The sequence below is a fragment of the Clytia hemisphaerica genome, unplaced genomic scaffold, assembly GCF_902728285.1.
Source record: "Clytia hemisphaerica strain Z4C2 unplaced genomic scaffold, Clytia hemisphaerica genome assembly, whole genome shotgun sequence".
Taxonomy (NCBI): Eukaryota; Metazoa; Cnidaria; class Hydrozoa; order Leptothecata; family Clytiidae; genus Clytia; species Clytia hemisphaerica.
The window spans coordinates 1,362,692-1,383,113 of record NW_027103621.1 but is presented as its reverse complement, the minus strand read 5'-3'; the positions used below and the strand labels follow the sequence as shown (position 1 = coordinate 1,383,113).

Below are 20,422 nucleotides of genomic sequence, written 5' to 3'. Positions count from 1 at the left end.
TAATATGTAATATGTTATATGATAATACAATGATTGCTACGGGATAATATCAGTTTGCATTTGTCCCTTCCATTACTTTTTGCTTATTTATTATTATTAATGATATAAACTTTGTATCGTAAACTAAAGGTGTGGTCAATCCCAGAGGGCTTAGAATCGGGCAGTGACTTTAGGCGCCACCGAGCCATCACGACTGACCAAGGTCGCTAGCGTTCTACGAGAGAAATTCAAGATAACCAATCCACAACGGACCACGTTTTATAGCTGGTGATTTTTTTTGTACAAATGGAAACAGATTTGTGATCAAGTCTCCTTGTGGTTCTAGTATATGTTTGTTTGAGAAGTTTTCTGTTCGTTTCATTTTTCCCATCCATCAAATGGAATTCAACTTTCCCCTTTATCGTTGTCATGGTGATTTGTTAATGTCGTCATACCAAAATGTTTCTTATAAGAACAGTAATTGAGTAATTGAAAGTTCTCTTCAGTGTCTATTTATACGTTTTTTAATAAGAATGGTGTAAATCTATTTCACCATGGATATTCTTAACTTTTTGGGAAAAATCATCCAAAGATATTCTTACAGCATTCTTAGGTTAGGATCCTAATTCAGTCTAATTCAGATCGGATTCAACATTTAGTACATACGTCTTAAGCTTAAAGGAGTGAGTCTTACTTGGGGGTAGTTGACAATTTATAATTGAAAATGCTCTAACAATGGCATTCTTAGCTTGAGTAGCAAAATGCCAGGATGGTGATATTCTTAGCATTATTCTTAATTTTTTAGCCATTTTCATCATAATGGACATTCGCACAGTCAGGCGTGTGCCACTTTATTATTCAATTCACCACCCTAAACTCCGATCCAATCCTTTTTTTACATATTTTTTCTATCGTCTTTAGGCGCAAAAAAAGACTGGGACGGTTTTAGGGTGGTAAAACGGACAAAAAATGCCCGCGCAGCAATTGGCGGCTACTGTCGAAAAGGTGTTATTAGTCGTCTAGCATGCTAGACTATGACTATGTTTATTAATGAATTAAACTTTGTATCGTAAACTAAAGGTGTGGTCAATCCCAGAGGGCTTAGAATCGGGCAGTGACTTTAGGCGCCACCGAGCCGTCACGACTAACCAAGGTCGCTAGCGTTCTGACGAGAGAAATTCAAGATAACCAATCCACAACGGACCACGGTTTAGAGTAAGTGATTTATTACTACAGATGGAAACAGATTTGTGATCAAGTCTGCTTGTGGTTCTAGTATTAGGTTTGTTTGAGAAGTTTTTTGTTCGTTTCATTTTTCCCATCCATCGAATCGAATTCAAAGTTCCCCTTTTATCGTTGTCATGGTGATTTTTTTTTTAATCATCTCTTTTATCACCAATTTATGGTATAACTAATAAAAGTGTACAGTTTTAAAAATTTCGTTTTTTAATTATATACTATCTTTTATAATATATAAAAAGGAATCCCCACTCTAAGGCCTAGGACACACCATGAAATATAAGAGAGAATCAAGATCTACACAAGGCAATAATATTTAGAATCATACCAAGGTGAGGCCTAGCCGAATCACCCTGGGGAAAGGAGTTTTCTGATATGGGGCCTATCCGTAGCAGGAGTGACCTTTCCTCAGAGAGACTACAGCCGCCATCTAAAAAACAAAAAAAACAAAAACAAGAAATCGCCTAAAGTAGACAAGAGTGAGAAAGAACAAAAAAGACAGAATTAACCTTTGAAGTGGTGTAGGGGAAAACTTTTTGTCTACGTTTCACATAAATAGAATATATTGAATATGTACTTTGGCTAAAAAATAATATAAGTCGTCTAAAAAATACGAAAAGGTGATTCCTTTCGAAAAACTCGGCTCAGACTATCTGTGGGTGGGGAATCACCTTTGGGTTATACACAAACTAGGGAAATTGGCTGCCCACAAATTAGGAAAGTCTAAGGATTGAAAATTGGAAATGAAAGCAAAAGGAAAGCAATGTGTATAACTAGTGGAAAATAGCAAATGTGTTTGAGGGAATTGTACCTATGGAGAACGACTAGCTCCAGTTATCAAAGTTATATTATGTTATACCAACGATGTAAAAATAATAGATAACCAACTACCTCTAGAAGGCACTTCTCCCAAGAGAACAACCATTGTTTTCCTATTGAAATGAGCACTCCTTAAAAAAGCTCTGTGTGCAGTGCGTGTTATGCTTTTAGCTAGATTTTGACACACTTTTTGACATCCACTGAATTGATAGAAAATTTGAATTGTTATTTACTGCAAATTTTGGAATTGTTTTCAAAAGATAAAGGTACCAATCTTTAGACAAATTGACTACCGATCGGCCTGATACCACTTAATCTTCATCTGGATAAATAAACGCTCATAAAATGCTGTTATCTGAAAAATATATGTGTGATTTGAAGTGCGATATCTCACGAATGAAAAGTGCATGAAGGTTGCCTGATACAAAATAAACAGATGAATGTTTATAGAACAATAATATCTAATTAAAAAATTCCTTCTGTGAGGCTGCCTATAGGAAAATACACTTTTTCTAACCCAAATTTTGGAAAAATATACATCACGTGATCGATTCTGTCCAATAGAAGGTTGCAAATGAAGCAAGTTTTTATTTAATTGCACTTTTTACGATGCAAAATGTCATTAATATTTTTACAACCGTAACACGGATGTTTTTTGAGAATCAAGGCAAGTTGGTTATCTATTATTTTTACATCGTTGGTTATACGCTGTATTACATCAAAAACAGTGCTGTAGCAACTGGGGGGGCAAGGGGGGGCTATGCCCCCCCAATAATTTTTTCAAAAATGGTTATTTTGCAAAATACAAAGTTTTTCTTTTTTAATTTGGCATAATTGTCACAATTGAGTGCATTTTCAAGCAATCTAGAGCTCAAATTTTCAAAATTTCCCCCCTCGGGCCAAACCATGGTTGGCCCTCGCGGTGTCACTAAACTTCAGCCCCCCCCCCCAATATGGAAATGCTTCCTACGGCACTGAAAAATATTTTCATCTATTGATTTCAGCTTCCAAAATTTGCTTAAATGATACCCTTTTATCATGCAAGTGCCAGTTCAGAATACAGTCATGTATTGCATTCAGTTCACCAGTATTAACTTCAACGTCACAAGTAGTAAGGGATAGAGTTGACTTTCCAATGCGATTAAAAAGGCAACATAGAAGGTTCTTATCATACGCCGTACAGGTGCCAAGCAGACTATTCAATATTGAAAATGATCGGTCACGGTTTGGGATGGATAGAAGGTGAATGATGTATTTTGACGTGTTCTTGTTTTGAAAGAGTTGGTGTACAAGGTCTAGCCTGCGATTGTCTAGCAGTGTTGTTATGTCATTGAGTCTGTAATAACGGCTTATGAGGTTTTTGGAATGTTTTGAGACTCCAGACAGTTGCTTCAACGAACAGCGTGCCTGTCTGTTGAGATATTGTCTGTCAGTGTTTGTTAAGTTGACGATTTCCAGGCCATATATCAGTTTTGGAACAACTAAAGATCGATACATCGTGACAATTTGGTTTGGGTGCAGATGACGAACACCAGACGAAATGAGAGAAGATACTACAGACTACAGACCACATCTCAGTGAGGCGGTACTCTAAATGATGTTTCAATAGGAGTTTGTTTGATTTGCGTTTCCAAATGAAACCAAGGTGTTTCATTGTTTCCTGTGCTAATACGAATTTACCATCTAGCATCAGCATGGGGTTCTGAAAGTTTGATTTACCGGAAACAACAAATTGTGTTTTGAGATGGTTGAAACTGATGTTGTGGTTTTCCCCATATGATATGCATTTGTCAATAAGTAACTGTAATCCGCGGAGCGTGGGACTGATGAGGAAAGGTCATCTGCGAAAGCAACGACTGATGTGTTAGTTCCTTCAGGTAAACGAGCTCCTGAGTTTGATTATTTAAAAATGTCGAGTAGGCATTCGGTGTAAATGTTATACAGGTAGGGAGAAAGCATGGATCCTTGCTTCACACCTTGTGACAAGCGAAATGATTCGGATTTACATCCATTATACATAACGGCAGATTCACTCTGGAGGTACGACGATATTAAGAAATGCAACACTGATTTTGAGATACCTTTGTCAAGAAGTTTCTTAAACATTACGTGCCAATTGCAACTATCAAAAGCTTTCGAAGCGTCTAAGCTGCACATGTACACAGGTGAACCATTAGTGTTATAATAGTTAATGGTTTCCTGGATCATTACTTCAGCGTGAACTGTAGATGTTTGGTTGGTAAACCCATATTGAGATAGTTTGGGGGCTGACAGCATTGGACATTTGTCGAGGATGACGGCTTCGATAATCTTTGAGAGGATAGGCATCAAGCTGATACCTCTATAGTTATTTGGGTCTTTCATCGATTTTTTGTAAGATTTAACAAGTGGAATTAACAACGAGATACTCAGGGATTTCGGAGTTTGGTTTTCGGTGAAGATCCTGTTGACAATATGTGCAATATAAGTTCTAACTTTGTTATTTTCCGCAAATTGAAAGTGTTCTGCAAGTAATTGAAACGGATCCCTTGCTTTGTTTTTGTTAAATCGGTTTATGGCTTTGCTTATTTCTGACTCTGTTACAAAAAAGCATTCTCTATTCGGTCCAATATCGTGAAGTAATTTTTCCAATTCTTTGTTTGTCTTGTTGTTATCTGTTGATGCCACCTTCGGTTGATTGAGAACCTGATCAAAATGATTAGAAAATTCGTGGGTAATACTTTCTGTTGTTGATTTATTGTTTATTGTAAAAAGTTTTTGTGTCGATGATTTGTTCAGTTTAATTTGTTGCCAGTAGGATCTGGGTTTAATGTTTTTTAGTTTATCAACTCCAATATAATGATTGACCGATACCTGTTTTTTTTGACTGACGTATTAAGTATCGAAATGCTTTTCTTGCAAATTTATATCTACCATAAGATATGTTTGACTCAGACTTGGGGAAACCTTCTGCCTTCCAAAGATTGAACATTTGTTGCAGCTTTTTCCTTGCCGTAGAAAGATCACTGTTCCACCAAGCTTTAGGGGAAACTTTGCGTGTTGAAGTGTTTATCTCAGCATAACTTTTTGAAGCACATTCCTTCAAGGTTTTATTCATTAGTTCTAGTTCGACTTCCAAAGGTAAATATTTGTAACTTGTATCAGTGAATGCCTGTTCTGTAAGTTCATTATATCTTTCTGTAAATTTCTCATTATTCCACATGTAGCTTGGTATTTGGTTAAATTGATGGTCGGTAGAAGAATAAATAATGGGAGTGTTTTGTGTTTGTCTAGTAGCTATTGTTGTAGCAACAGGCAAGTGGTCTCCTGTGTTTAGAGGGTGATGATCTAGGACTCTTGTGTTGTACATAATGTTCTTTAGATCTTCAGAGACAAGTATATGATCAATATAAGATTTGTTTTGCATGGTCAGATGGTGGTAGGAATATAATGGGCCGGATCCCTCTAACATATCTATAGGGTAGAGATTGTTTTCTTCTATGAAACTGGTGAGGTACTTGGATAAAGAGTTTTCGGTTGAGTTCCTTGTTGACCCCCGGATGTTAGGGCAGCATTGGAAGTCTCCGAGTATCATAGCTTCAGATGTTGAGAGTAGCTGATGGTGAGTCCCAGATATAACTGCTAATTGTATCTTATAATTTTCAATGTAATCGTTTGAATTGGTAGATGGTAGGTATACTCCAGTAATGGTGAGTGGCATATTATTCAGGTTTGTTTTGACAATTGTAATGTGATCTTCTAGAATGATAATGTCAGTTTTTGAAAACATTTTGCGGTTAAGAAGTAATATAGTACCACCATATGGGCGTCCACAGTTTTTCTTTATTGCTGGTACAATAATTATTTTAAAGTCATGGTTGAATGCTGACAAGAGGTGTTCCTCTGATGTAAGTAACCAAGTCTCTGTCAGAAAAATACAATTAAACTTTGAGATGAGTTCATTAATATAAACGAAGTTTGACTTAAATCCGTTGCAGTTTAGAGTAATAAATTCAGTACCATCCATCTTCTCTGTCGCTTCCTACTGATTGGATTTGTTTTGCGTGGTCTCGGTATAGGCCTGTACTCTGACGGTTTCTTTCATATTGCTCATTCCTGTCGTGCTTGCTGTTATATTGGTCATTTGTTATTTCTAGGGTAGTTGTTGTAGTTATCCTGAATGTTCTGGTGACTTCTAGGTGGTCTGTAAGGTTTTACAATCAATCCAGTGTACCAAGTCGATCTGTCAAATGCCCTATTTTTACTTGTGGCATCAATGTCAACTCGAACTGACTGGTTATATGTTTATTAATTCGATTCGATTCGATTCTGAGAACTTTTATTTGAATGTCCTTTTCAATAAAGTTTTTAATGTCTTTCACCTGAAGAGAAGGGTTAAAGCCCCCAATGAACAGGGAGATCGGTTTTGCGCTTCCAGTGATGTTTGACTTGGTTGGTTGTTTGCCTCCAAATATTGGGCCTCGTTTGGACTTATCAGATGAGGTGGCTGTGTCTGTGTCTGTGGGCATTTGGGGTAAGGTAGTATGGTGCGGTTTTTTATGACGCCTGCTGACAGTGTGCCAGTCTTCCGCTGGTAGTGAGTTTGATGAGGGTGATTTAGGAGGTGGTGGTGGTAGAGTTGAAGCTTTCTCCGAATAGGATGCTTTTGGTTGGGCAATGTTCTGGCTGGTGTCGAACGGAATATAACAATAGCGTTCAGTTTGAGGTCGTTGTTGTTATTTTCTGCCCGCGCAGTTTGATTATTAGCCCGAGAGTGTCATTTGGGCACGACGCGAAGCGGAGGGCGCAAAATTGCACTAGAGGGCTAATAATCAAACTGCAAGGGCAGAATTAATGACAACAACGAACGAAAGCTTAACGCTATTACTATTATTATCCATATCGGACATTCAAACAACTTTTTTTTCTAGCGTCAGCCAAGTCTTTTCGCTTCAATGCAATGAGTTTAACAAGTTTTGAGTACTCTTGCGAGCGGGCCGCAAATGACCAAAAAGTGTTTTTTTCTGACGTTAGTTTAGTCTTTTCGCTTCAATGCAACGACTTCAATAAAGTTCCAAGCAGACCACAAATGACGTTATCGCCCTATAACCAGGGCGATTAATGATATTTCAGCCCTCTGAAGTGCGACGCCTTAGTTTTCTCAGCGCATGTATGACTATTTGAGTCATAGAACCTTTCAATACCTCCCGCCGTTCGAATCTTTAATGGCTTACTTAATGACCGCTATATGGATAATAATATCTGATAAAAGTTTCTGGAAACTATTTTCCATTTGCTTCTCAAAACTTGGATTTTTATTCCTGATATCAATTTTGCTCTCCAATACCGAGATTAGCTCTTTCATTTCAGCATTTTGCTTTTCAACCTCTAACATTTGCTTTTTAATTGCAGCATTTTCAGTAGAGATCTTTTTATTAGACTCGATAAGTTCTTGCAGTTTTTCAATAATCAATTTGCTGTGTTCACTGTTCATAATGTCGTTTACGTTTGACTCTTGAATAAATTGTGGTAGCAAAAGTTCGTTTGCAAGTTTGTTTGTGATACATTTCTCATGCATGCTAAGTCCCATAAGGTATATGTCACCAGCAGCAGTTGATGGTGCTTTTCTCTTCTTGAACTGGGATGAGAGATCATCAGATGTCAGAAGAAATCCATTGCTTTTCAAGGTTTCCTCACCAAATTGTTCAACAAAACGGTAGGTCAGTTGGTCTTTCAATACAGTCAGGACTTTTAGCTCTAACTTTTTCAATTCTTGAGTGATAATGTCTTTAGGTAACCTGTATATATTGTCCAGGTTCTGAACAAATGTGGTTGATGGTGCTTCTGGATTTTCTAATAACTGTTGGAAGATTTTTATCGTGTCTTCGTCCACCATGTTTGTTGTTTGTTTTACTGTATGTAAAGATTTGTTAATGTCGTTTAAGAACCTTCCAATCAAAAGATATGATTTTTTTCTTTGCATGCAAAAATAGGCAGATTATGTCAAAAAGTTTAGAAACATGTAGGAAACATTTAAGGCTCAAAAGGCCGATTTATTAAGAAACATTGAGGCTGCTTAGTAAAACTAGTTTCTTAAAAGAAAACGTGTATAGGACAAAATCGAAGACTTTTGATATTCCTGCCATAATAAGTTATTTGTGACAGATATTATTAAACATCAGATAGTATATAACCAACACAACCCGGAAGGACGAAAATTAATTACAACACACTAAAGTAAACAACCTCTGACATTTTTCAAAGGGAAAATAGAAATGAACTTTAATAAATCAATTCAATAAAGTGTTATTTTAGTCTGGAACTACAATTTGATGGATTGAAAGGATTAGAAAAATAAAACGAACATACAACCACAAGCAGACTTTATCACAATCTGTCTCCATATATAGAAATAAATCATTCAATCTAGACCGTGGTCCGTTGTGGATTGGTTATCATGAATAGTGTGGTCGTGTTACAAAAATACAGGCAGTTTGTAGGAAAAAAATATGATCTAGCTGAAACTTTCTCCAGACCTTCTCTATAGGATGCTTATACCTCAGGAAAAATTCCCCTAAAATCCCACTGGTGGAACATCCCTTTTTTGGGATATTTCTATTTTCCCCAGGCAAAATCCTAAGGGCGAAATTTTTTGAAAATTTCAAACTTATTTCCAGACAATATCATGTATACCATTTGAAAGCTCTCGAAAAACTATATAGAAGACTTTTAAACGGTTATAGCTGATTTCCTTACCTAACTCGAGATATTTCATGCGCAAGTTCAACTTTTCGCCACACTTTTTCACATTGGATTGACACAGATATGGAGCAAGATTGGTCAGAAAGAGGGAAAGAAAACATTTTTTTCTGTTTATATCAGCATAACATAACAATATGTAGACACTGTCCTGATATGAAATATGTGCCTGATATGAATTATGTGCGTGCCTGATATGAAACGGGAACACTTATGTAAGAATAAAACCTTTAATCTGAGAATTAAAAGAACCTTACTTCTTATAAAAAGTAACAAACTAAAAAGGTTCCAGCGACCAAAAATGGATGTTCTTCACTTACGACAATGTATTCGTCTTTGATGGCGATTGGTATTCCATCGAAAATGGAAAGTTGTGTTCCCTTCTGCCAGCGCTCTGTTGATTCATTCGCCATCTAACAAAAGATTTCAGCAGGAGAAAATCACAAAACTGAGCAGGCACCCAGCTAGAAGAACCCAGCAACAATTGTTTAAACGCCCATCTCACACTATTTAGACGATATGAACGTTAGATAGACGTTGAGAATACGCCGTGTCATCGAGAATAACCCTTAGGTTAAAGAGATTAATCTTTTTAAGACAAACAGGTACCAAGCTAGAGGAATCCAGCTGTTATTGGATTGTTATGACCTTTGATAGGACGCTGTGACTAATGGGATTTTTACCTTTAGCACATCATTGCCATCTATTTAAACCATGTATATGCAACGTTAAACGCTATACCCTTAAAGCGAAGGAAACTGGGTTCGTGTTATCCAAGAAGGAAGGGATGATATCATGTCTGGGGTTGCTGCATTAATATTCTCATAAACAAAGAATTGTGACATCATTTCCTTGAAAATTCATCACCATTCTCTTCAAAAGCAGAACATGTCGTTAAGCGTTTATAGGCGTATTAAGATGGTAAGGACGTTAGATGGACGTTGAGCGAACGCTTACCTTTAGCACATCATTGCCATCCATCTCGATAATGGATTTGAGATGTTGTGATTCTTTGATCGCTTTCATCACGTTAATTGCAACCTCTGTTGGGGTCATTTTCCCTTCTCTAAAAATTTTAAATTTCACGCCTTTGTATGAAAACCAGTAAATTATGGCTAAGGCTCTGCCATTCTTATTTTTCGTGATTTCCAGGATTAAATATTCTCTAATGATTTACGCCAACCCACGTTAAGTCCCACTCATTTTTGACTGAATACCGCAAGTAGGTGCCTAGGAGCGCCGCCACCCATGCACAATTTGATAGCACCCATAGAGGCGGTTCACTCGGGCATACGCTCTAATCGTGGTTGACAATTTCTCAGAATGGTCTTAAAGGAGCGATTTCTAAAATATGAGCCTAGGATTGTTGATGAAGATTGGGTAAGTTTGTGCTCGACGGAAGGGTTTTTCTCTTTTCACAGCAAACAAGCAATCCCCATGATACTTTAGGCGTACAAAATTTCGCGAATCGTTGGATAAAAATAAGAGTTTTCGAATAAAAATTGCGTTAAAAGTGAAAAATATTCCTTAAATCCGCTAAAGACGGCTACTCTTCGACTTTAAAAAGGCATTAATTGATAATAATATGCCGAAAATTTAATATTTATTACGATTTCGAGGTTTTTTAGATTTCCAGTTATTTTGAGAATTTTTCGCGAGCATAAACTTTCGGGAATTGCCCTGTTAAGAATTTTGAAAGGCCGAAATTCGCGTTTGTACGCCTAAAGCAATATTTTGTTTGTTTGTTTTCGAAATAGAGAATCTGGACATACCGATAAAGTTGTATGTAGTCACTCATTGTATTGAAACCAAAACGATCATCTGCTGAAGTGCTAAGTGGAAGTGAAAAATTTTCAACATTAAAATCAGACCAGCAAAATTCATTCATAGACACGAGATACCATGTCAGGAGGGATGAAATTGCGGGTGAGTGAAAATGTTTTTGGGCTATAGTGAATACAGTTTTCCCAGACTAAATTTTGTCAGCTTAGGACATAATTTTTGGCTTTAGAAGACTGTCTAATATAGGTGGCACCAAATATAAAGGTGCTGATTAAAACAGGGTTTTCGACATGTATATTCTTAAATTTAATTTTCTTTTTTTAAGAAGACCCAGAACTATCAGAAACTTACGTACTTGTTAGGAATTCATATGGTTTCATAATAATCTACTCTGTACCTGTACCAGAGTGTATCTCACGCTTATCGTTTCGTAGTACACTCTGTGCACATGTCTGTTTGATAAAAGATTTCCGTACAGAGACCTCTGCGATCAAGTATGATTTATAAATAGCAACACTTCTCTCGTCGTCTCCTCTCTCTCTCTCCACCAACACTTCATCGCAGCGGTCGGTTTGAAAGTCTCAAATGAGAAAAGACAATGACAACAGATCCTCTACGGCAATGAATTTTGAAATTAGCTGTAGATACTGGGTCTGTGTACAGCCAAACAATACTGTAAATAAAGCATTTTTTGTTAAAATTGAAAAGCACCTTTCGGAGACCATGTTGAGTAGAATTTCATCATTCACTGGAGCTTTATTTAACATTTCTTGATTTGCAAAGACGAAAGGATGAAAAGTGGCTGTTTCTGGAATGTCATTTGATGGAAGGTCAAGACCACCAGCCCTTTAAAGAAATAAATTGTCGATTGATTGGGTATAAAATAACGCTACAACACCTAGAAGATGATTCGTTGTAAAATGGTGACCGGGAGGAATGTGGGACAAGTTGGAGTTTTAACAAGCTCTTATTTGATTTGGTTGGTTGCTAACCATTAATTGAAACGATTTTGTTACTTTTTCCAAAGAACGCGTCATTTTGTATTACTTCGAATGAACAATTACTAATGTATCTTATAAAAAACCCACCTCATCTGAGGACTGTGGTAGACTCGACTTTTCATAAAACTTTTTGATCATTTTTAATGATGCTTTTTGAGTCCAGTGAAGAAGACTATGAGCACTTGGTAAAAATCAATGCCCAATAATCTGGCAGAAATATTTTACTTAAACATCAAGTTGGTACCATATACACAGGCAACTTAATCGCAGGTATCAGAGCATGGTACCCAATTCCCCTTGTAGTCTTACGATCTGTTCTTATAACAGACAATATAAAATTTCCACAAGCTTTTTAATTTGACGCTCCTTCGTGTATTAATTTCCTTTGTTTGTATATAGCATATTCCCAAATGACATTTTCTCTACGTTTTCTTTATACTAGGATAATTAGTTTTAATTATTAGGCAATTATGTTATGCCATACTATCTCCGATTCTTTCACGCTTGTGACTTCTGAATTCATTCTAATTTTGGTTTGATGGGAGAAAGTTGTTTTTCGACATGAGTTGATTTCTCAAGAAATTCAGTGAAAATTTATCGTTTTCCTTATGGCAAAGTATCTTTTATCCAGCTTCTTGTTGTAGTGATTACTCGCCTTTAGTTATCACTACCTTTCTGGTCAGCATTTACACAGCATCTCACTCGTGGCCAGCTGGTGAGTTTTTCTGCTGTTTTCATTTGTTCTTTTTCATAGGCTTTAGGTTAGGTTTTGTCTGGCCTCTGGTCTTCTCTGTTTGGCCTCATTTTTCTCTTTTCTGTTTGGCATTTTTCTGTTTTACACATTTTTAGGTTAAGTTAAGTTAGGATTTAAGTTCTAGAATTTTCTGTAAGTTTGTCATTCATTTTTCTCATATTTATCTCAGTTTAATCATTTCCGTTAATTAGTTAATTAGTCATATTTTCTCTAATTAGGATCAAATTTTGTCTTGTCAAATATTTATGAATTTTCGTTTTTCTTTCTTCATTTAGTTTGAATATATCTATTCTCGCATTCGACCCTCTCGCGTCAAGATTATTTCGGACACACCCCAGGTGCGATGCACTAGGCCCACATTCAAACAGATTCTTCTACTTTGCTCATTCGTCCGAATCGTTTCTTCATTCCGGAACATCGTTTCTCTCCGGATCAACTCACTCATTTCTCCGGACTAACTCATCTCTCCGGACTAACTCGGATCAACTCATCTTTCCGGACTAACTCGTCACTCGGAACTCGTACAACTCGTCACTCCGGAACTCGGAACTCGTACAACTCGTCACTCAACTCGTCAACTCGTCACTCCGGAACTCGTACAACTCGTCACTCCGGAACTCGTACAACTCGTCACTCCGAACTCGTACAACTCGTCACTCCGGAACTCGTACAACTCGTCACTCCGGAACTCGTACAACTCGTCACTCCGGAACTCGTACAACTCGTCACTCCGGAACTCGTACAACTCGTCACTCCGGAACTCGTATCATAATTCCGGAACTACTCAACATTTCCAAACCAACTGTCCGTTCACTGTATGTCCAACTTACGTCAGACAAAGAGAGTGGATTACCGTGAGCTCCACCGGACTGGTCAAGTTACCTACATCACTCACGTTGCAGCCGACGCTGACACTGAAGCTGACGCCAACATTCAATCATCAACTGAGGACCCACCTCCTCCAACTAACGACATGTCAGAAGAAGACAGCAACGAAATCCACAGTCTTATCGACGAAGCAAACGATCATATCGATGAATTCATAGTCGAAGACTGCCCTCTTTCCGAGATCTCGAGATCCATCGACTTCCTTGAAAATCTTCGCAAGGTTCTTCGAGACAAAGCACGTGCTGCCAAGATCGATCTTGTGGCCAACACTCATCCACTAGCTGTTTTGACCAATACAGGCTTGTTCAATATCAGGACATGTCTTACCAAAGCAAAAGCCCAGAAGAATACACTCATCGCAGCTGACACCAAACCAATCATCTTACCGTCTACAAACGACGATCTTCCTGCTGCATTCATCATCAAAGACATCAACCAAAACCTGAAAGAAGTCAAAACCTTCATTACTCAAGATGTCACTGATATCACCAAGGTTACTGATAAACAACTGATTCAAATCAAGAAAGACATTCCCAGTGTTTTCGACAAGTTAGACAAGATCGCCTTGAAGTATGAGAAACTTTTACAACTGACAATTGTTGATGAGACCATTCTGGCAGAAGTCCCAAAGATTGATAAACTTTATGAGACTTTAAATTCCTTCAAATCTGACTTTGCTTCCAAAGTGAGCACAGAGTACAACAAGAGAGAGCTTGACAAGAACTATGACACAAAGCTTTTGCATATCAAGCTTGATAAATTCAGTGGTTATGATTCAGCCACTGACTTCTACACATTTCGCAACAACTTCGAGAAGCTCCATCTTATCAACACACCAACTCGACTGCTTCCTGACCTGCTCAAGAACAATTATCTATCCGAGCCAGCTCTCAGCCTTGTCAAATCATTTGATACCATTGACAAAATATGGACCAAACTGGAGAATGCTTATGGCAATACCAAAACAATGCTTCACAAGAAACTCCAGACTCTGTCCCTATCCGAACTCAAGTCGTCACGTGATCCTGAAAAACTTGTTCATTCGTTAAGCAAGTTTAAGAACATCATTCGTGAAGCCATGTCACTTGCCGAGAAGTTCAACATCGAGAACAATCTCTACTTCAGCAATGCCCTATCGGACATCTATCAACAACTTGGTGATGGACGATTCACAAGATTCCTTGCAACAATCGACGACAAGCCCAACGAAAAGGAGACATGGGAAAGACTGCTTGTCTTTCTCGACAAAGAGGAACATCTCAACCAACAGAAGCTTCTCATTCAAGGACCAAAAAGCGACAAGAAATCGTCAGATGGCCAAAGACAGGGACCCAGCAAACCAAACAAACGAGATTCTTATCATGGTGAACCTAAACGACACCAAAACAATTGTCAACTCTGTGGGGAATCGCCAACACCTGATCAACATCGTCAATCCAACGGTCCAAATGGTATGAAGATCATTCAATATTACACCTGTCTCAAGTTTGTCGAAAGCACACCAGCTGCTCGTCTATCATCTATCAAAGCCAAAGGCTTCTGCACACAATGCCTCCTTCCAGGTGCAGATGCAACATCAGAGAAGCACAAGAATGGAAAGTGTCAACGAGAATTTGTATGCCCTCATCCCAGTCATCAAATGTATCCAATGAAGCGTCACGTACTCGTCTGTGAAGACCACAAGGAAGATCAGCAAAACAAGGACATCCTCAATCGGTTCAAAGCAAGATGTTTGAGGAGTGCACACCTGCCAGACTTCTCAAAACAGATCAAGCTATCATTCTTCACCAATTCCTACTCATCAAAGACTCTACCTTCCTGTGAAGACTCCGTCCCAGACAAAGGAATCTACAAGCTTCAAACAATGACAGTCAATGGCAATCGAATCAATGCTTTCTTCGACGATGGATGTAGCGATTTCATCATTTCAGCCAAAGCAGTCACGTTACTTGGCCCTGCAGCAAAACTCGTCAATCAAGAACAGATCACTGTCGGTGGACTTGGAGAATCCGTCACCAAATCAACACGTGGTACCTACCAAGTCAACCTTCCAATGCACGATGGTGAGATCATTTCTTTAATTGGTATCTGCCTCGACAGAATCACCTCTACCTTTCCTTACTATCCATTGATTGACGTTGAGCAAGAGATTCATCAAGACTACAAGAACAACCAGCTTCAAAGATCGAGAGAGTTGCCAAAACTCCCTCCTGCAGTTGGTGGCGACACACATCTCATGTTTGGCATCAAGTACCTTCGTTACTTTCCAAAGCTCGTTCATCAGATGGAATCAGGGTTATCGTTGTTCGAATCACCCTTCCTCAATTCAGATGGTGGTGGACGTGGAGTAGTTGGTGGTCCACACAAGGTTTTCACCCAAATCCACGATGGATACTTCACAACTCAATCATTCTTCATCAATCGTGGACCCAATCATTTCAACAACGAAGTTCCACTCCTTGGCTACTACAGCGACTTTTCTCAATCAATTGACTCCAGCGACACTCAAGCTCATCTTACATCACGACAGCGTCTCTTCGAGCTAGCAGAGACAACCGGAAGTGAAATCACCTACCGTTGCCCAGTATGCAGAACTTGCAACCAATGCAAGAACCACGATGAATACGAAACAATCAGCTTGAGAGAAGAAGTTGAACAACACATCATTGATTCGTCAATCACTCTCAATCATGACGAGTCATCCATCACCGCAATTCTACCGTTCATATCAGATCCAAAGAGACTTGCAAACAACAAAACCAAAGCAATAAAAGTCTACAACCAACAGCTACGAAAGCTAAATCTAGCAATCAATGTTAAGGACAAACAAGATATCTTGGATTCTGAGTCGAAACTCCAAAGACTTGGGTATGTCGATTACCTAAGGAATCTTCCTGAAGCAACACAACAATATCTTCGTGACCATACCACTCAATACTACATCCCTTGGCGTGCTGTATGGAAAGGGAACTCGTTGAGCACACCGTGCAGGGTGGTGTTCGATGCATCTCAACCCACGTCATCAGGATACAGCTTAAATGATCTCCTCGCCAAAGGAAGAAATAATCTCAACAAATTGCAAGAAGTCGTTATTCGCTGGTTCACACATCAAGTTGCAATACACACCGACATCAGTAAGATGTACAATACCATCAAACTTGACGAATCCAATTGGTGTTTCCAAAGATACATCTGGGAACCTAACCTTGACCCAACAAAGCTTCCAGAAGAAAAGATAATCAAAACCCTGATTTATGGAGTTCGTTCGTCAGGGAATCAAGCAGAACATGGACTTCGCAAGATCGCCGACCTGTCAAAGGAGGATTATCCAAAAGTCAACGATGTTGTTCATAATGACGTGTACGTAGACGATTGCCTGTCTGGGGAGACGGGACGCACCCAAGCTCATTCACTTGCTGACAATCTCGAAGTCGTTCTCAGCAAAGGAAACTTTCGACTCAAAGGTGTTGCATTTTCTGGAGAAGAACCAAACGAAAGCCTCACTGACGATGGAGAGACGATCCATGTAGCTGGTATGAAGTGGTTTCCAAAGGAGGACACAATCTCACTCAACCTTGGAGAATTAAATTTCGCCAAGAAAACTCGTGGAAAGAAACCCACCAATACAGAAGGAATCATACCGTCAAGACTAACCAGACGTCATTGCTGCTCAAAAGTTGGCGAAATCTTCGACTTGACGGGCAAAATCACACCAATCGTCGCCTCAATGAAGATCGACATGCAAGATCTCACACTCAGAAAGTTGGATTGGGACGACAAAATTCCAGACGAGCTACGACCACTATGGGAGTCTAATTTCGAGATGATTAAAGAGCTTGGAGACCTACGTTTCAATCGTGCTATCATTCCCATCGATGCAACCAGCCTTGATGTTCAAACACTAGACTTTGGAGATGCAAGCAAACGAATGATCTGTGTTTGTATCTACGTGCGTTTCAAACGTCGAATTGGAACATACTCCTGCCAACTGGTTCTGGGAAGATCAAAAGTAGTTCCAAAAGGAATGACATTACCCAGAGCTGAACTCTTCGCTTCATTGACCAGCACATACACAGGAGAAATCGTTCGTCGCTCGTTCAAGAATCTCAACATTCAACAGAAATTCAAATTTACCGACAATCAAATCTCTCTCTTCTGGATAACCAATCCAGAAAAATCACTTACTCAATGGGTAAGAAATCGTGTGATCGAAATCCTGAGGTTCACAAAGATCGAAGAATGGTTCTTTGTTGAAAGTCATGACATGGTTGCTGACATTGGAACGCGTCGAGGAGCTACCATAAAGGACGTCAACCAAGATTCTGTGTGGATCAACGGATACCCATGGATGAGCCTTCATTCAGACAACTTTCCAACATTACGACCTGACCAAATCAGACTCAGTGATACAGATTCAGCTGAGATCAAGAAAGAAATGGACGTCTTCTACGTGGGAAGAACATCTCCAGCATCATCACAAATCAAAGATCATTATGCTTTCTCGTCATACCTAATCGATCCAAACCGATTNGCCCCCCGGGCTTCCATGGCATGGGTTGACCTGGGCGAAAGTACATTCACTTGCCAAAGTGAACCACAGCATTGAGTGGGAATCGAACCCCAACCTCCTGCACGGAAGTCAAGACTGATAACCACTACACTACTGCGCCAAAAGAACTTGAAATTCACACCACGAAACAGAGCGAAATATCCCGGTTTTTGGTGATGTACTCCAATGAGTGACCCACCAAACTACCTGAGCTATAAAAAATTTCAGTAAAACATAAATATTTTAAACTCACTTTTTATGTTTCCTAAGTAGAACGTCTCCAATGTACTAAAACAAATGAAAAAGTGTTCTTTTGAAAACAATTAATATAAAATGAAACCAAACTATTCACACATAAAAAATAACTACGCAACCATTTGTAATATTCAGGTAGAATTGCATAACTACCCAGACAAAAATGGAATTTATTGCTCTCAGTAAAAATGCTGACGTCATCAAAATCGTCATTTTTTGGACTTTAGAGGCCATATCTCGGGACCACGTGGTCTAAATTTCAAAAGTGACCACATTTTCTTTATCTACTCATCGAGAGGAATCTCCCTGTCTAGTTATTTTTGACATGTGAAAACAATTAAAAATCAGTTACCAAGGGTCCCCCCTTGATTAATTGTAGAAAAAAGTACCATGTCCGCCATTATGGATTTGAGGGGGTTCCCATCTTCCTGAGGGTGGGGCTTTTTTTTTGGTGATTCCTGACATGTTTCTGGACATTTGTGCAAAATTTCATCTCTACACCATTTTTGTCCCGGTTTTGGCGGTTTATGACCTAATTCTACCTGACTATAAGTTAAAAGCTACATTACCCAATTTTTCTAAAAGATGTAAAATGCATTCTAAGAAAAATATAGCGATGTCACTTTGTTTCGTACTGGAGCAATCCGGGGAGAAAGAGAGGCACCTTCCCCTACATTCTGGTTGATAACTATCGTAAGAGGAACCTTCAGAAGCCTTCATCTGCGTTCAAAAGACGTACTACAGTGGAGTGTCTTTAACTCGAACCTCTATATACTCGAGTGTCTCCTTAACTCGAACAAATTTTCTCGTCCCTTCAGTTAACAATGCCTTATAAACCTTACTCCATAAATCGAAAATTTCCTTAACTCGAACAAATTTGCGTTCCACGTGCGTGTTCGAGTTATCGAGACTCCACTGTACCACCAATGATTTAAACATAAAAAAATAATTTCTTACAGTTTTATACAATCTCTTGGCGATTGTAATCTTTAACCAGCCATCCAAAATCGGCATATCCTAAAAATGAAGAAAATGGCGTACAAGAAGTTTCCAAGCAAATAGCTTATCTAGAAGAGGAGCTTCATAGTGAGTTAAACCTTATTTCCAGCTCGAAATGATTAAATCTCATTGGCTGAAAAGTGGATCACTTTTCGAGACGAAGAATGAAATCTCAGTCAAAGAAACTTGGTCAAAGCAAGGTTTCTCTTCTGAGACGGAAGATTTATTATAGGTAGCGAATAATTAGCATACTCTTAAATATTTGGTAAATTATGCATGATTAAGAGGTGATAAATCCTTTTCATGTATCATATACTTCACCGAGACGAAAAAATAAAACTGCACTCTTACCGGATAATCGTTAGGGTGTTCATCTCCAGTGTGCTCTTCATCAGGGTTGCATGGTTTCTTGTCTACCCTCTTTCTCTTCTTACCACTGATCTCGCGTACGAATACCAAGTAGAAAAGGACAAGCCCAGTCACAGGTAAGTAAACATAACGTTGTGAGATTTTGTCGATCACAATATCATACAATTGTTTACAGCCATCCGATAAAGCATCAAAATTCGCCAAATAGGTTTTGACAACATCCATAGTATGTCGCTCCTTTGTATCCGATGTTTTTTTCTATTATTTTTTTATCTTCTAAAAAGAAAATAATTGAGAAACATAGATTTGCATAGATTGTACAAGTTCATAGAGAAATAGAAATTCTTAGTTGCTTAGTTGCTTCACGTTTCAAATCTAATTTATTCTGCTACAAAAAAATCTAATACGAAAGCCTAAGATGACTTTTATCAGTTTGAAGGCTAGCCAAAGGAGGGAAGGGGTAAGTCGAGAAAATCTCCCTTTTAAAAACATATCAATCAACCGATTTCAATCAAAACGATTAAGATACATGCTAGAAAGAGAAAAGTGCATTTAAAAGTCGACAAATTTTAACTGGTGTCAGGTTTCAAATTCAAGGTTTTGTAAATCGCTATGTCAATATGTTGTATCAGTAAAGAATTATACTACCGGGTGCGCCACAAAAAAGTTTCTCTCTTTAAAGTGAATTTTCTCAAAATCTAAAAATTTAAAAATAACCAATCCTTTTTCATTGGAAAGAAGAAAGATAAACTTAAATTTTGATGGGTCATTTATTAAATTCGATTCATTAGATCAAAAGTTATGCTCAATTGAATAAAAAAGTTACTTTCGGAAAGTGCTCAAAAACGTTAAAAATCGACTTATCAAATTAAACAGAAGCATAATTACATGATACATCAGTATTTTCGGTTCAGTCATTAAAAATGATAATTAGCTGTCTAAATGACCTTTTGTTATATAAAGGAAGGTTGAATTTCAATGAAAAGAAGAAAATTCGTCGAAAAAGGCCAAAAGATCTGATAAAATTCATAAAAATACATCAATATGGGT

The 20,422-nt window shown here is 38.3% G+C and overlaps 1 protein-coding gene across 1 annotated transcript in view; it reads right to left on the bottom strand.

The window, feature by feature from the left end:
• The window catches only part of LOC136802326 (uncharacterized), a 33,242-nt gene extending 13,598 nt beyond the window's left edge, over nucleotides 1–19,644 (bottom strand). Inside the window, exons 1-7 of the mRNA XM_067059045.1 lie at nucleotides 19,355–19,644; nucleotides 18,962–19,021; nucleotides 18,003–18,037; nucleotides 11,269–11,403; nucleotides 10,548–10,607; nucleotides 9,733–9,841; nucleotides 9,096–9,188 (exon numbers count right to left, since the gene is read on the bottom strand). Of these exons, the coding sequence (XP_066915146.1) occupies nucleotides 9,096–9,188; nucleotides 9,733–9,841; nucleotides 10,548–10,607; nucleotides 11,269–11,403; nucleotides 18,003–18,037; nucleotides 18,962–19,021; nucleotides 19,355–19,597 (735 nt within the window). The 5' untranslated portion in view covers nucleotides 19,598–19,644. The remainder of the gene's footprint in view (nucleotides 1–9,095; nucleotides 9,189–9,732; nucleotides 9,842–10,547; nucleotides 10,608–11,268; nucleotides 11,404–18,002; nucleotides 18,038–18,961; nucleotides 19,022–19,354) is intronic.
• Nucleotides 19,645–20,422: the final 778 nt, after the last annotated feature.